Source organism: Cebus imitator, unplaced genomic scaffold, assembly GCF_001604975.1.
Source record: "Cebus imitator isolate Cc_AM_T3 unplaced genomic scaffold, Cebus_imitator-1.0 Scaffold400, whole genome shotgun sequence".
Taxonomy (NCBI): Eukaryota; Metazoa; Chordata; class Mammalia; order Primates; family Cebidae; genus Cebus; species Cebus imitator.
The window spans coordinates 1990029-2008359 of record NW_016107715.1 but is presented as its reverse complement, the minus strand read 5'-3'; the positions used below and the strand labels follow the sequence as shown (position 1 = coordinate 2008359).

General features: G+C 37.1%; 1 protein-coding gene across 2 annotated transcripts in view; it reads right to left on the bottom strand.

The window, feature by feature from the left end:
* RNF217 (ring finger protein 217) overlaps positions 1–18331 on the bottom strand; it is a 99634-nt gene that overhangs the window by 7662 nt on the left and 73641 nt on the right. The window contains exon 2 of one of the 2 annotated variants that reach the window (XM_017508802.2): positions 7780–8013. The exons of the other annotated variant lie outside the window; for it this stretch is intronic. Coding sequence (XP_017364291.2) covers positions 7780–8013 — 234 coding nt within the window. The remainder of the gene's footprint in view (positions 1–7779; positions 8014–18331) is intronic. 2 annotated transcript variants of the gene reach the window in all.

Here is an 18331-nt window from a genome sequence, read left to right as displayed (position 1 = left end):
AAAAAAAAAAAAAGAAACTAACCAATATGGTAAATAATTGGGAACTCTTTTAGTTATAAAAATGTTTTAAAAACAAAGATGCTTTTCTTGAAGATGAGGAGATATGAAGAAGTGCAGCATATTCTAGAGAGGAGAAAATGAGTCTTGATGCATGGCTTCAAATACTTTCCAGGAAGCACTTTGCACTCTTTGCTCGCTTATAACATCAAATCCTAAAGCCAGAACGGTGGCAATGGAAAGAAATTCTCCACATGGGAACACATGGTTTGACTTCTTGCCTTGAATCTTCCTCCCCGAGATTTCACTGCCTACTTGGGGATCTCTTGCTGCATGGAAATGCCAGTCACATACAGCCTTGTCACTGTATGTCACATACATGAGGCACTGCACCCTTGAACATAGTCCAAATGTGGCCAGTGATCCTTGCCTTAGTTTCACAGCACAGCTAAAACTAAGCTGGAAAGGGAAAGAAAAACTTTCTTAACTGCTGAGGACCAACAGCAGACCGAAACAAAACAAACAAACAAACAAAACCACATATACACACACACACAAAATTCAGAGTGCACTGACAAGGTAAGACATATTGAGAAATGGTGCTTATTTATATAAATAAGCTTACTGAATTCCCTCAACATTAGTTTCCTTTTACATATGCAGCACAATGATTTCTTGCACAATATATTCACCTCAATACTAGCTTTTATGTTCAAGTTGGAGTCATGCTTTTTTTGGACACCATGTCAGAACTTGATAATGGGGGTTGTTGAAAAAGTTACTCTCTCTCTAATTTGAAAATCACTATTTCCTATCAGTCCATCTTGCTCCTACCACCTGGAAACACCTTAAGCATTTACAGACTCTTCCTGCAAACCCAGAGAGCAAAGCCCATAGAAGCATTTGTCTGGTCTATTGCTGATCTGAGGACCCATTTCTCCACTGGTGAATACAAAGGGTACTGGAAAATTCTTCCCTGATTTGCACAGCCCAAAGTCCTAGCCAGAAAAATGTGGTATCATCCTGTTTTGAACAAGGTGTCCTGCTCTGAATACAACAGAATCAGGATAACATCTCACAAGAGGTACCCACATAAGGTAGCAAGATGTCCATTGTGTTACAGTGTACAAGAGGAAATGGGAATATTCTCTGTGACAAATACATGAAAGCAAGAGGAAAGCACACCTCAGCTCAAAGGTAACAATGAATTCTTTCAAATCCGAGTTTTCTGAAAATGGAAAGAAATGATACTATTAACAGCAAGGTCCTTAACAAAATCATCGTTGAGAGTCTGCATGGCCAACTGGTAGGCATATGGTAGAGGGGATCCGTGCACTGTGTACACAGCTCCAGTAGATTCCTTTGCAAATCTAAGGGGTAAATATGGAAAGGTAGGTGTACAGAGGGTGGTAGATAAGACATGTAAGGTCTTTGCTTCACTTCTTTCAGATTATTCTCCAGACCATTTTATAATGAACACCAGACTTGGCCTACTTTAACGTACTATCTCGGGGGCCATCAGAGAGAGATGACTCTTCACTTGTTCATTGTGCTAAAGACTCAATGACAATGTGATAAAGTGAAAACTGCAGGTTAATTTATCCCAGCTGCAAGATTTTATTATTACAATTATTATCTTTTTTTTTTTTTAAGGTCAGGGGTAGGCTAAAATATCAGATAAATTCCAACATTTGGCTGTCACAAGTTCAAGCACAAGTTAAAACCTCTAAAAATATTATGGCTAATTTATGCATCAAAACAGCAAACAAAGAACAGCCTTAGCAAAACACTTCATTAGTAACTGAGGAAAGAAATGCTAATATAATTTAGTAGGCTTGCATCATAGCTGAGTGTTATACATTTTTTTAAGGTAACATATAACACACACTTTGTTTACACTGGCGCCTTTAAACAGGGCTAGATAATTTCGCCTTTATCTGCCTCATAAATCGATGCCAAAACAACCATAAGAAACTACACTTGTTTCCTATCGACTCCTGACATGAGTGATACATTAATCCCAAGAGAAATCCGTGTGTGTCATAAGCTACCCTAACCTTGCAGGGAAGATGCACAACCAGATTCCCCATTTGTAAACGCTGTCAACTTAAAGTGATGGTGTCAGGAAAAACCAGAACAAAGGAGCATACTAATTACACGTTCATGGGAAAGCTTTACACATTTTTACAGGTGGGAAACAATTCTCAAGTCATCTTTACCAGAAGCAAGGTTAAGCATGTTTTAAAGTACACCAGTTCGGAACAACGGATTGATTTGACTGTATTCTTAGCGCCCTTAGAAAATTCTTTACCACATAAGAAAATAAAATATTTATGTAGTTTTTATACAATGTAATTTCTACTCAGAGGGTTTATAAGAAAGAAAAAAAGACAGCTAGAGAGATAAGGTAAGAACACAGAGTTTCTCCAGAGAATTTTATTGGCTTTTTCTTTCACCTGGTGATGCGTCAACAGTGCCATTGTATAAATTATCAAGATTCTGCTTAACATTTGTCAGAAGAAGAGTGGGGATTATTATTAGCCTTGCCTGAAGGAAACCAACAAGAGAATTACCTCTAACATGTTGTTGTTTTTTTTTTTTTTTTTTTTTGAGACGGAGTTTCGCTCTTGTTACCCAGCTGGAGTGCAATGGCGCGATCTCGGCTCACCGCAACCTCCGCCTCCTGGGTTCAGGCAATTCTCCTGCCTCAGCCTCCTGAGTCGCTGGGATTACAGGCACACGCCACCATGCCCAGCTAATTTTTTGTATTTTTAGTAGAGACGGGGTTTCACCATGTTGACCAGGATGGTCTCGATCTCTTGACCTCGTGATCCACCCGCCTCGGCCTCCCAAAGTGCTGGGATTACAGGCTTGAGCCACCGCGCCCGGCCTTAACATGTTCTTTAACATGTTGATAAGCATGACCTTCAACTCTTTCTCCAAATTAATATGAAAAGGGAGATCATTTCTTAGTCTACACTTGGAATAAAAAGCCTAGAATTGCATCTACCTCAGTAAAATTTGTATGAGTAAAATAACTACTTTTAATTCTTTTACATTTCTCCCCTCTTCCATAAAGAACTGCTGTCACCTCCTCTACCTCCCAAAGAATTTTTTTTTCATTTCTGTAAGTTCAAAAACAATCCCTTTCACCGCCCCCAATATTGATGACTTCCACCAAATCACTCCTGAGCCATGTTTTCTGGACATTTCTTTGATGCCCGAAAGGGTCTTCAAACTTAACGCTATCAATGAAGTGGAAATTTTGCCCAGGACTTTATCAGCACGTAGTCAGCAACTGTCCCGTATTTTAAAACTGCCCCTGTGTTTTCTAGTAACGGCCTCTTTCTGCTTCTGTACCTCACAGCTTATTGCTTACTAACTGAAAAGCCTTAAGGAAAACTGCCGTGTTGTCTAAAGTTCTGAGTTACTTCCCCTGCCCCTTTACCTATAAAAACTGTGTACTTTTCTTAGCCGGGGTCCAGACTTGCCTGCCGGCGTAATAAACTGTGCTCCTTCAATGCCCTGAGTGCAGCTTGGGTTTCTTGTCAGGAAAGATTTTCCAGAACATCAACACATTTCAAAATGAATTAATTTTCCATTTCTCAGACCTGTTTCTCCTCTTCCAGACGCAGTCAATTTCAGCCCTCCTTTCTGCCCATTGTCCACCACTCACCCCATGTTTTATTTCATCCATAATCTTTTTCACTCCTCTATGCCCTTCTCAAAACCCAGGGTTGCTCATTCTGCCCTTTGCCTAATAATAATAACAATCATAATACTTTCCAGTAAGTGTTGAGCACTTACTATGTGTCATGCATGGTGCTAGGCAATTTATATGTGTGATCTCATTTAATTCTTACAACTTCTTATGACGTAGGTACTATTACCATCCCCAGTTAAAGACATGGAAACCGTATTGAAGGTGACAGACCTAGTGTGTGACAAGCTGAGAGTTTAATTCTAGTTTGAGAGCAGTGTTATGACCTGCCTCTTCCACCTTGGTAAATCCAACATCTCAAGGCTTAGTTATGTGTTTATTCCTAAATGAATCATTTGACAAATATATTTTGAGTGCACACTCTACCAGACATAGAGCCTGACACAAGTTATCAGCAGTGAATGAAGTAACCTTGGACCTGGATTCCTAGAGACCAGTTAGAAAGAGAAACTTTAAGCAAACAACCACACATGCCATTAAAATGACAGATGACAACTGCTATGGAGAAAGACTTTGGCTGTGGGTGATGTGTCTGTCTCCAGGCGTCCCATGAGGACTTTAGTCACAAGTTCAACATTTTTTTATTTCTCCATCATTCCATTAACTTGTTCTCTGTATTTATATGCAGTTCCTACTGCACTGAAAAATTAGATGAACTATTCAGGTTAGAAATTAGATATCTAGTTAGAAACTTTAGTCAACCTTAACCGTAAGCCTTTTTGGCATCATGACAAGAGTTTTAGGGCGAAGAAGACAGAAATACTATGAATGAAAAAGTGAGGCTGGATTTGATAAAAGGCAAGGTCGTCTCAATGTAAATCTTATAATTCATGAATGCATTTGTTCTATTTGATATAGTATGAGTTTGACAATGTTCAGAACATAATGAAAAGCTCTATATACTCAAATATTTGCCAGAAGGGAATTGTTTAGTGTTGGGCCTGAAAGGATAAATGGACAGGTAAGGGTTCTAGTTACTGCTTATTGTTATATTCTTTTTACCCTTTACCCACCTGCTGAATACAAACAAGTGGTCTTTACAAAAGTTAAAACCCCCAAATATGACATTTTAGTTCTCAAATTTCATGTGAAAAGCACTTACTCAGCTATAAAACAGCTATAATATTTTTAAACAGCTGAATTGACAGCAAAAGCCATAACAAATGCTCAAAGAATAGCATCTTGGATCAAGATATTGTGAATCAATGACTCAGAATAAAATCAAAATAAACATTACAAGGGTTTTATCAATAGATACCAACCCACTTAAGCCTGTAAACATTATTGTAAATAGATGTTAAATTGCACAGAAAGGTCAGACATTAACAGCAACAAGTGTGAGTAACTGAATTCACTCCTCTTAAAGTTATAATAAACCACACCAATTTGGAACTGCCTTCTTTTACTGGGGGAAACCGAATTTTTAAAAATATTGCAAAATAAAAAATATTTGCCTGTTCACACCAAAGAACGAAGATCTTAAATCTCAGTACAGGGTGCCATACTGTGGCCATGAATCTCACAACTGGTTGGCTTGATGTCAGTGCTCTCCTCACCTATCATACCCAGACAGGTAAATCAGATAGTTAACGTTAATGTAGACCATGAGTTTAAGATGAAAAATGTTATACAAGCTTTACACTAAGAGAGGTAAAAATCAGTGCCTTCAGGAATTATTTGAATCATCCCTAGAACTTTGTACCACTTACATCAAGGAGATTATTGACCTCTTCTGTTAACGATCTTCTCTTCTACACTAGTAAAGAGGAGTAACAAAAATAATCACCCTCAAATTCTGTGGCAGTTTTTGCTCTTTAGAAATTTGCTTAACTTTCACTTTATAGTGTAATAAGATTTCCACCCAGCACCCACTGCTGAAGATCTTAACTGCTTCACAATCAACATTTATTGTGTGTGGAATTCCTCCTCACCCCAAAGCAAATGTCCTTTTCCTCTATTCATCAAAAGGAAACAATTGGGTTTAAGATCTTGATCCATTTGCCCCTGCTTCTCTTTGTACCTGCAACAAACTGATAGACATTGGAGGAAGGCCGACCACTGGGAAATGTTATAGAATACCATGGGTTCACTCAATACTATACAAATACAGAATCTTCTATTTGTCAATTTTTACATATTTCACTCTCAATACGTATGTATTGTGAAACATTATGCTCATCACATGATTTTGGTGATTTTTAGATGAAATGAGACATAAACATTTTACTGTTGCCATAATTGTGCCTTAAATTATAACTCCTTTACCTATTTCATAAAAACAACGCATTTTACAACTACTCAATTATTCTCACTCAAATTCAATTTTGTATACATGATTTAATTACTGCAATTTTAAAAATTAGTATAGTCTGAGTTTCTTCATATCTAATTCTGAACATATATTAGAAAAAAATTGAATATGCTAATCTATGGAATAACAAGTCCTTCTAAACCTAGTAATTTTGTGATCATATACAATAACATATAATTGCAATAAAAATAAAATAATCTAAGGATATATAGCATGAAATGAAAGTATTATATTAATAGTCAACATTCAATATCACTGTAGGGCGTACTTTAGTTATACAATGCTTTTTATAGAAGGGAAAAAAGGGATTTTTTTTTTCTAACCTTATAGAGACTGACCTATATAAAAACAGTACATAAAAGAAATTAACTATGACAGCCAAGCAGTTTCAAAGAACAACGATTTGTGAAGAAGTTTTGACTAACCTACAAATACTGATCACTGCAATAGCAGAGGAAACTACTTACTAAACCATGGTCCCCTCAAAGCTACAAAATGAATAATGTAACTGCTGCTCTCAAGTAAGGGAACATGAGCGGAAACCTATCTTAAGTGGAGATGACTTCAAACAGCCTTTGAAACCACTTCATCCTGCCATTTTGCTATAATGACAAGGATGAAAACTATTGCTACAACCTCACTGGTTTTCTGCTTCAATTACTGCAAAGATTCTCTGCTGTGGATTAGTCACCTGGTGAGGCTCAAAAATTTGGAAGACAATTTTTCTGGGGTGGGCCTGGAGTACTGGTGTGTCATGAAAGTTCTCCGGGTGATTCTAATGTACAATCAGGGCTGCGAATCAATGCCCTGCTGCCGCATTTGTTGCCTTGGTTTCCCAGGCTTCTGTCTGGTCCTCCTGTGAGAGTGTCTATGAATGCTGCCAGATGACATTTCTCTAATGCTTACACAGTTAAATCCAAACTTCTGCGCAAACTGCACAAGACTCAACACGATCTGCTCTTAACTGCCCGACCAGCTGCCTCTCCCCTACTTCCCACCAGCTCTAGAAGCACTTGTTTGCAGCAAGCCTGGCCTTAGCCTTAGGGACCGTGCACTTACTCATTCCATTCTCTGAAATGCTCACATGCTTAGCTGTCTGGCGAACTGCACCTCCTCTGTGAAGCCATTCCTGACATCCTAGCGCCAAACCCTCCAGGTGTCCTCAAAGCACCCTATATGTACACAGTTTTGTGTTTTTTTCCAATCATATTGAATTGTCATTTTAGAACATATATCTCTCCCATCTTCATTAGACTTTTTGGAAGCAGAGCCTGTATCATATTTGCTCTATAACCCCCACACTTAGCACAGTGCCTAGCATATACAGCATTCTACATTTGCTGAATAAATGAATGAATACCATTTATACTATTTTTACCTATTATAAACAGAGCAAGAGGAGACTTACATTGGGGCCACTGAAAAAATCAGGTTCATAATAAAGAAAAAGCCTTAGTTTTTATTTAGTACTTGGTGGTGGTAGTAATTATTTATTACTCTAAAGATCAGCCTTCCAATAAGGTTACCAGGTTAATTTTCAACTTGGTTAAAGTCAAAGAAAAAGCTTCAATTAATTCCTTAAGAATGCTCTCAGCCTCCCCAAACCATATGCTTTCAGAATGATGGCCAATATACGCTCACCTTCAGCTCCATAAAGGAAAGAAGCCCCCTTAATGCCTACCACAAGTTGATCTAATCTGGCTGCTTCTGCCATGTAACATCAAACCCACACTCTGGTGAAAATGCTTACTTTGTATTTGCTTTCTGATCTGGAAGGGGTGGGAATATGTCCTTTTTTCTTGAAGGTTGTAAAGTGCTTGCACTGAGGACATGGCTTGGTGCTGGAATCAATACGGCCAAGTTCCAAGAAGTACTTATACTTGATGGAGTCTTCATGCGTTAAGTTATAGACAACAGTTGTTTCTTCCAAGAATTCAAAACACTCTGTTATTGGGCATTTGATTTCTACTTGGCCAAGTTGTACCTGTATGATGGAAGAGCAGATGGAAGGGAAAAAAAAGTCACTGGTTATTTTCTTTCATTTATTTATTTTTTTTTTGGTATACAGTATTACTTATTTCATGATTGCAATAAAGGATTGTGTGTAATTTTTAAGCTAACATAACGAAAGTTAATCACCTTGATACCTTATTTAGGCAATACCAAAATAATTAGTATATAATGTTTCCAAAATGATTTATAGGGTATTTAGGTCTTCTCTGATCATTGTGTGTGTGTGTGTGTGTGTGTGTGTGTGTGTGTGTGTGTGTGTGTGAAAAGAAATGGACCTAAGCCGCAGGTTCACCAAAGAAGCAAATTATCATTTCACGTTTCTGGAAACTGCAGGGTTAGACAGCATTCAGATGATGAACCAACTGCAGGAGCTGCAGGGTGAGGCAGCATTTAGACAGTATGCAAACTAAAAGGTGTTTCAAGTTTTTCAACTTCACTGTAGAATACTTAACTCTGGGCACATTTTACTATTTTAAAAAGACAGAAGAGATTTTGTAATGCATAATGCCTAATAGTTTAAAAATTGTTACCAAAAATAACTGTTTTCCTGACGCTTCTGTGTTAAGAACATAAAGCAAGTAGTTCCTATATAATAAGAATCACAGGAACAAGTAAGAAAATTAAAACAGCTACAACAGTAAAAAATCCTTATGAAATCTGGCTGCTACTGAGGTAATTTACAAAATTGATGTACTCAAAGGACTATGGAGCTAGATTAGGAGAGAAGAGAGGATACATCAGAATGTGACATTTAGCATGTGGTATGGAATACTAGATATGGTTAGCATTAAAGATTACAATAAAAGATTAAAGCACCAAGTGTGGACACAACTAATTTTTAAATAATTTAAATAAACTACTTTGAAATAATGAGTAGCTAGAGTGTTTTTCATAAGCAGTGAAAAATAACTCTTTATATTCATGGCACTACAATCTCTTTTGTCCATCCTAATGTAGTAAAGAGAGGCACCAAAACCTCCAAATCACAACACCAAACTCTTTCTTTTTTATTTGGATGAATCTGACATTCTCAGAAAGCAAAACATATCCACTTGCAATAGAAAAGCACAATATGAAGACTCAGATAGGAATGAGAGAAAGCCACGCAGTTTGGAGAAAGAAGAACATCATCACAAAGAGCAATTTAAAAAACCCTAAATTCACAGGAACTTTTAACATTGCTGTTTATCTGGCACAAACTTGAAGAAAGGTAATTAAGAAGTTACAAGCTGAAGGCTGAATGCGGTGACATGTTGAATACCAGTAAAGCTAAACTGAAAACAAAATGAAAGAGGCTGGCTTTGGATAAATCTCCTTATTAGTATTGACCTGTTAAAAGTCTAAATTGTTGCATAATTTTATACTGCTATTGTACAAAACATGGCCCAGAGAGGATTTAAAATATGTGCCCAAACATTTTTTTCTACTTTTTCTGATGAGTCTGCTCACAGTCCCAATCAGATTTTATTATTATTCATGTTACAGAGTTACGATGCTATTATAACTCAAATTACATTTTAAAATAAATTATTTTGTTCTACCTCAAGACAGAAGTCCTCAGGAGATTTTTGTGTAGATAAAAATCCCTGTTTAGCATACTAAGAACTTACCTTAATGAAGTATATAACTTAAATGTTAAAAGATGATTAACTGTTTCCTTTTCTAATATTCTGTAGACATTTACTGACCACAATTCTGAGGCAGGTACGGGCTAGGCACTAAAGCTTTGCAGGTGCAGGTCCTGATTGCCCTTTACTGAAAGAGGCAATCAGGAGGCAAAATGGTGAGTACAAGGTGTCAGGAGAAGTATAGTAATCTCAGACCTGCGGGGATCAGAAGAGGCTTCTTGGAAGAAATGAGGTTTCAAGTAAGAGCTTAAGACTAGTAGGATTTAGCCAAACAAGGGTGAGAAGGGGCTCCAAGCAGACAAAAGAGACAACATGGGCAAAGGCCTGAAGGAAAGAGAACACAGTACTAGCAAACCCAATTGGATCAACTTGGATAGCACCCAAATGCACATGCATCTGAACTTAAAGATCACAGCCTTGGGATGGGGCTTAAAGATGAGCAGACTGGACCACAAAGTGTGAGTAAGGGAAGATGAGGCTGTAAGGAAAGACGAACCAGCTTGGACCAGAGCATAAGAGCAGAGCATGAAGCCATCTTAGGAGTGTGGAAGTTTTTCTTATAAAAATAGAAACTATGCAGTTTTCAGAACGTGAAAGACAGTTTCTTTCAAGTCCACAGAAAAGGGTCTCACTTGGGCCACCTCAAGAGGCCCTTGTTATTGGGAAGCAGTACATTTTCGTGATTAAGAACCTGAATGTTTTACTCTTTAGGTCAGTGTTTGAATCCAGCCTTCCTCACTTATGAGTTTATTTTATTTTAACTATAACTATATAAATGACAAAAATGGAAGCTGCAGTAATTTCACAGGGGCCCAGGAATAGTTAGGTCTTACGGAAACTGAATGTAGTTTAGGGACTACAGCAATCCAAGGCAGCTAAAGGGGGCAGGTTGTCTTGATACTCCTTCAGCAGTGGGTACTCGTTACTCAACCACATTGGGATACCATCCAACATCCAATCATTCACACAGACACTTTCTACTTCAGTATTTCTCAAATCTGCAAACCTATCAACTTCCATAGAATATATTACTTCCTCTTGCTTTCATACTCGGCATTGACTATTCCTTACCTTCCCTTCTTTCTAAAGGTTCCAAAATCCCTATCCTACTACATTGAATCAAAGACTTCATATTTTATTGAACACATAGAGGTAATCAGATGCATAGTCCCATACCTTCCCACTACCAGCTCTAGCAATTTACATCTTTGTCTTCTGTCTTCCCTCTGTAGAGGGCTGAATCTATTTCCAGAACAACTGTATATGAGTCTCTTAAAGTGTCTGTTGAGCATTCCAGTTTCGTGGCCCACTCAAAACCTACAGAATTGGAATCATTGTTGACAAGCCAGTAACTGGCAGTTTGGAACAACCACTCACACAATCCTTTGATTACTCATACTTCCTCATGCTACCAATATCATCTTTTTCACAATACAGTGTTACTCACCAATGCAATCCCTTAGCCTCTACATGCATCTTTTTCAGAAAAATTTCCTCAAAAGATGACTAGCAAACAACTAATTATGATTAAGTGAAGTATACTTTTTCATGCGTTCAACAAGATATGTATTTTATCAAGAATGCATCTTAAAAGCACATTTTAATTGTTCAAAAGTCAAGTTTTTTATAATCATAAGAAAGTATTGTATGATAGTTTAATTTTCAGTGTTTTTACCTTCTTGGCAGCACATAACCTAATACTGCATCCTACAATTGATCACATCTTAGATTTCAGTTAAATGTGGTTTTTATGGGCTAGGTAATGTGACAAACTTCTAGAGAGACAAGAGAAGAAAGAGATACAGGGTGTCTACTGAAGGAAATGGATAAAAAGCAAGCAAATAAACAAGGCAGATAGTAACCAGTGTTATGAATGAACTATACAACACAGAGGCAACCTCTAAGGAAATGACAACGTGAGTTGAGAACTGAAAGGCCAGTCATGAAGAGAACATGAGGGAGAGACAGAAAACAAAGGAAAACAGGACACTGGTCCCACACAGGTGTCTGATGTGTCTCTGCTCAGAGCACAGAACCCAGTGGCCAAAATATATACTAAATGGGGGAGAGAACAGTATGAGATGAAGTTGGAGAGTTAGCAGAAGACAGTTGGAGAGTTAGGCAGAAGAGAGATCACACAGGTCTCATTGGCCGTGGTAAAGTCTGTATTATATAAAGACAATACGAATCACTGGTTTTAAGAGGAGGACTGACATGCTCTTCTTGGAGAAGAGACTGTGGAAGAATACAAGTGAAGGCTGGGAGAATCCTGGAAGTCTGGATTCAATGGCTCTTCCCACAAGTGATGTCCAGCTGTTACAGGCAGTAGATGATAGATGACTGAGAGGTAACAAGATACGGGGTGTATTTTGGAAGTAGAATCAATGAGATTTTTTTTTTAATTGACAAAAATTGTATATATTTATGGTATATAACATGATGTTTTTATACATATACATATGTGTACAGATCAATATATATTGACCAAGCTAATTAACAAATGCATTACCTCACATATTTTTATGGTGAGAACACTTAAAATTATTCTTAGCAATTTTAAAGCTTATAATACACTGTTAATGACAGTCACCATGTGTCATGTAAATGTGTCATTAACATGGTGACTGTCATTAACAATGTATTATAAGCTTGAAATAATGACAGATCTTTTGAAGTTATTCCTCCTAACTGAAATTTTATATCCTTTCACCAACATCTCCCCAATCCCTCTCTGCTTCCCCCACACAGCCCTGCTAACCACCATTCTCCTCCCTGTTTCCGTGAGTTTGACTTTTTAAGATTCCATATATATGTGAGATTATGGGGTATTTGTCTTTCTGTGCCTGGACTATTAAACTCAACACAATGTCTTGGAGGTTCATCTATGTTGTTGCAAATGACAGGATCTCCTTTATAAAGACTAAATAGTATTTCCTTGTGTATGTATGTCACATTTTCTTTACCCATTGATCCACGATAGACAATTACATGTCTTTTTCCATATCTCAGCTATTGGGAAAAATGCTACAATGAATATGGGAGTACAGATATCTCTTCAACATACTAATTTTATTTCTTTTAGATATATATGCTGCAGTTGGATTGCTAGATTATATGGTAGGTTTATTTTTAATTTTTAAAATATATTTTATATTGCTTTCCATAATGTCTACAACAGTTTATATTCCCACCAACAAGGTACAAGGGTTCCCTTTTCTCCACATCCTCGCCAACACTTATCTCTCATCTTTTTCAGGATCATGCCAACAGGTGTGAGGTGATATACAGTTGTGTCTTTAATTAGTATTTCCCAAATGATTAGTGGTGTTGCCTTTTTTCATAGCCCTACTAGCCATTTATATGTCTCCTTTTGAGTGGAACCAATGAGGTTTTGTGGTTGAGCAGATATTGGGGATGAAGTAAAGGGTAGAAGTAAACCAAGGATGATTTTAGGTTTTGACTTGGATAGCCTGATGATTAATGGGTGGTACTTACTGAAAAGTTTCCAATAAAGTATGGTTTCCATGAATATATAGTATTTGCTAAAAAATATTTCACTACTAATTTTTAACAGAAATAAGAACAAAGATCACTAATAGGAGTGGTGAGAGAGGGCAGCCTTGTCTAGTGCCAGTTTTCAAAGGGAATGCTTCCAGCTTCTGCCCATTCAGTGTGATATTGGCTACGGGTTTGTCATAAATAGCTCTTATTATTTTGAGATATGTTCCATCAGTACCTAGTTTATTGATAGTTTTTAACATGAAGGAATGTTGAATTTTATCGAGGGCCTTTTCTACATATTAAGATAATCATCTGGTTTCTGTCACTGATTCTGTTTATGTGACTGATCATGTTGATTGACTTCTGTATGTGGAACCAGACTTGCATCCCAGGGATGAAGCTGACTTGATAGTGGGGGATAAGTTTTTGATGTGCTGCTGGATTCGGTTTGCCAGTATTTTATTGAGGATTTTTGCATCAATGTTCATCAGGGATATTGGCCTGAAGTTTTCTTTTTTTGTTGTGTCTCTGCCAGGTTTTGTTATCAGGATGATGCTGACCTCATAAAATGAGTTAGGGAGCAGTCCCTCCTTTTCAATGGTTTGGAATAGTTTCAGAAGGAATGGTACCAGCTCATCTTCGTACCTCTGGTAGAATTCAGCTGTGAATCTGTCTGGTCCTGGGCATTTTTTTGGTTGGTAGGCTATTAATTACTGCCTCAATTTCAGAAATTGCTATTGGTCTATTCAGGGACTCAACTTCCTGGTGTAGTTTTGGCAGGGTGTGTATGTGTCCAGGATTTATCCATTTCTTCTAGATTTTCTAGTTCATTTGAGTAGAGGTGTTTATAATATTCTCTGATAGTAGTTTGTATTTCTGTGGGATCAGTGGTGATAACCTTTTTATCATTTTTTTATTGTGTCTATTTAATTCTCCTCTCTTTTCTTCTTTATTAGTCTAGCTAGCAGTCTATTTTGTTAACTTTTTCAACAAAATAGCTCCTGGATTCATAGATTTTTGGTTTTTTTAATGTCTCTGTCTCCTTAGTTCTGCTCTGATCTTAGTTATTTCTTGTCTTCTGTTAGCTTTTGAATTTGTTTGCTCTTGTCTCTCTACAGTTCTTTTAATTGTGATGTTAGGGTGTCAACTTTAGATCTTTCCAGCTTTCTGATGTGGGCATTTACTGCTCTAAATTTCTCTCTTAACATGGCTTTAGCTGTGTCCCAAAGATTCTGGTATGTTGTCTCTTTGTTCTCATTGGTTTCAAAGAACTTCTTGATTTCTGTCTTAATTTCGTTATTTACCCAGGAGTCATTCAGAAACAGGTTGTTCAGTTTCCATGTAGTTGTATGGTTTTGAGTGAGTTTATTAATCCTGAGTCCTAATTTGATTGCACTATGGTCTGAGAGATTGTTATAATTTCAGTTCTTTTGCATTTGTTGAGGAATATTTTACTTCCATGTACGTAGTTGAGTTTAGAATAAGCGCCATGTGGCACTGAGAAGAATGTATATTCTGTCGATTTAGGGAGGAGAGTTCTGTAGATGTCTGTTAGGTCCACTTGATCCAGAGGTGAGTTCAAGTTCTGAATGTCCTTGCTAATTCTCTGTCTTGTTGATCTCTCTAATATTAACAGTGAGGTGTTAAAGTCTCTCACTATGATTGTGTGAGAGTCTAACTCTCTTTGTAGTTCTCTAAGAACTTGCTTTATGAACCTGGGTGCTCCTGTATTGGGTGCATATATATTTAGGATAGTTAGCTCTTCTTGTCGCATTGATTCCTTTACCATTATGTAATGCCCTTCTTTGTCTTTTTTGGTCTTTGTTGGTTTAAGGTCTATTTTATCAACAACTAGAATTGCAACCCCTGCTTCTATACATATATCCAGAAATTAAAGTGAAGTTTAAAAAGAATAAAAAGAAAAAAGACAAGAAAATTTTGTACATATGCACCATGGAATACTATGCGACCATAAAAAGAAATGAGACCACATCCTTTGCAGGGACATGGATGGAGCTGGAAGCTATTATCCTCAGCAAACTAACGCAGAAACAGAAAACCAAACATCACATGTTCTCATGTATAAGTGGGAGTTAAACCACGAGAACACATGGACACAGTGAGGGAAACAACACACACTGGGGCCTTTCGGGATATGGTGGAGGAAGGAAGAACATTAGGAAAAAGAGCTAATGCATGTGAGGCTTAGTACTCAGGTGATGGGTTGATAGGTGTAGCAAACCACCATGATACATGTTTACCTATGGAACAAACCTGCACACCCTGCACATGTATCACAGAATTTAAAAATTAAATTAGGAAAAAAAGATCACTAATACACCCCAAAAAATTTATACCAAGCTCCTAACAACATGATAGGTAATAGAAAAAGTCCATAGCATAAAATGAATTAAGCCATGAATCCTGCCATCACAGGCATTGAGAATGTAGCAATTAAATTAGTATTGATAGTCCTCTAGCAACTTGTGATTTGTTGGTATTAATTCATTTAATATTTACCCAATAGTTAAAAAAACTTATGGGGAATAACTACAAGTACATGGGAACGTTGACAGCCTGGTATTATGAATCCTTAAATAGCCGTGCTCTAGCTTAAATTGTCAACTTACAGCAAATCGTTTTTCTTCTATACCCTGAATAATGTGGCTCTCCCATGTTATTTTGAAGAAAACACCAGACATCATGTCATTTCATTCATAAAAGTTTTAGTATGGGGCCAAAAAATTAAGAAGTCTTTTTAAAACCACATCCATGATACCATATATCTCCAAAAAATGTCAATTTTTTAGTATCAAGTTAACATTCTAAATAACATACCATTTAATCTCTGTTTACAGGATTTTACCTACTTAATGTGCTTAAAGATATTTTGCTGCTCCCTGTGTTCAATGCGAATACAACTATTTATATCACCGAAAAAGATACTCTTCAGCATTTCTTAACAAAAACATTTCTATGTTTGTAAGAAAAAAAAATTGCTTAACTCTAAAGCAATCTACAAGGCATCAGCAGAGACACTATTATCCACTTTACGTTCAAGCTACATGGCTAATTTGCCACCTGGGAGAACTCAAAAGTAATTTAATGACTCAGGTGATGAAGACCTCTGGAAAAGTGGCAGGTTAATTAATTAAATCCTCCAAAGAAAAGAACCGAAAAAAGTACAAATCTTGGGCCTCAATGCTCAATTTATCAAACGTATGGTTTATGACTCTGATCTTGATTTAAAGCATTGGCCATGATAGTTTACAAGGTGCTTTGGATTTTGCTCACTTGATACTAGAGGATTTCATATTTCCTGTTTTGAAAAATGGAAATATGTTTATTTGGCAGAAAGAAGAAAGTACTGTAACAAAAGCAATAACAATAATCACAAAATATACATAGATCTACAGCAAAGCGCAGCTCCAGGTAGTTTGTGTGGATTAATTACTTTGAGGTACACCATAGGGGCAGATTGATTTCAGACTCGCCGATGCCCCCATCACTTTACTCATCAGTGATTATGGGAAGGTGCCTGCCTTACTAACACATATGCTTTTTTGTTTATTCAGCAGCTACTAAAAGGCCTAGTGCTAGATGCCTTTGAATTTTTCTAAAAATGATTTTTAAAAAAGCCAAAAATTCCAGAAATCTCTTAACTCTAAGCAAGATAAATACAGTACAAAGAAAACCACATTCAAGTACATCAAGTAAAACTGACCAACACCAAACACACAGTAACAAGAAGCGACCAGAGGAAAAAAGCATATTCCCAAGTAAAAAACTTCAGTCTCGAGTGCCTTGCTGGTAGATTGTTGTTTAAAAGCTACTCAGTTTCTGGTATTTTGATACAGTAGCCTGAATAGACTAATACTCTTGATCTAGAAAAATAAAGTAGTAAAACTTTTTCTGCCAGGAGTAAGACTGATCATAAAGCAACAGGAATTACATTAATGTGACAGTGGCACAAGGATAGATATCAGAACAATGGAACAGAAAAGAGAACAGAACAAAACCACTTCCATATGAACACTACAGAGCAGTGGGGAGGGTGGTTTTTTCAATATTGTGCTGTTGTATGAATATTCATTAAAAAATCAGTCTTGAGGGATAGCCACATTATCTCCCACAATGATTGAACTAATTTACACTCCCACCAACAGTGTAAAAGCATTCCTATTTCTCCACAACGTTGCCAGCATCTGTTGTTTCCTGACTTTTTAATAATTGCCATTCTAACTGGCGTGAGATGGTATCTCATTGTGGTTTTGATTTGCATTTCTCTAATGACCAGTGATAATGTCCTTTATTCATACGCTTGTTGGCCGTATAAATACCCTCTTTTGAAAAGTGTCTGTCCATGTCCTTCACCCACTTTTTGATGTTTTTTTTTCTTGTAAATTTGTTTAAGTTCCTTGTAGATTCTGGATATTAGCCCTTTGTCAGATGAATAAATTGCAAAATTTTTCTCCCATTCTGTAGCTTGTCTGTTCACTCTGATGATAGTTTCTTTTGCTGGGCATAAGCTCTTTAGTTTAATTATATCCCATTTGTCAATTTTGCCTTTTGTTGTAATTGCTTTTGGATCTGGAACTAGAAATACCATTTGACCCAGCAATCCCATTACTGGGTATATATCCGAAGGATTATAAATCATTCTACTATAAAGACATATGCACACATGTTTATTACAGTACCATTCACAATAGCAAAGACTCGGAACCAACCAAAATGCCCATCAATGATAGACTGGATAAGGAAAATGTGACACATATACTATGGAATACTATGCAGCCATAAAAAAAACGAGTTTATGTTCTTTGCAGAAACGTGGATGAAGCTAGAAACCATCATGCTCAGCAAACTAACACAGGAACAGAAAACAAAACATCACATGTTCTCACTCATAAGTGAGAGTTGAACAATGAGAACACATGGACACAGGGAGGGAAACATCACACACTGGGGCCTGTCGGGGGGTGAGGGGCAAGAGGAGGGGTAGCATCAAGAGAAATACCTCATGCATGAGGGGCTTAAAACCTAGAGGGCAGGTTGATGGCTGCAGCAAACCACCATGACATGTGTATACCTATGTAACAAACATGCACGTTCTGCATATGTATCCCAGAACTTAAAGTATAACAAAAAATAAATAAA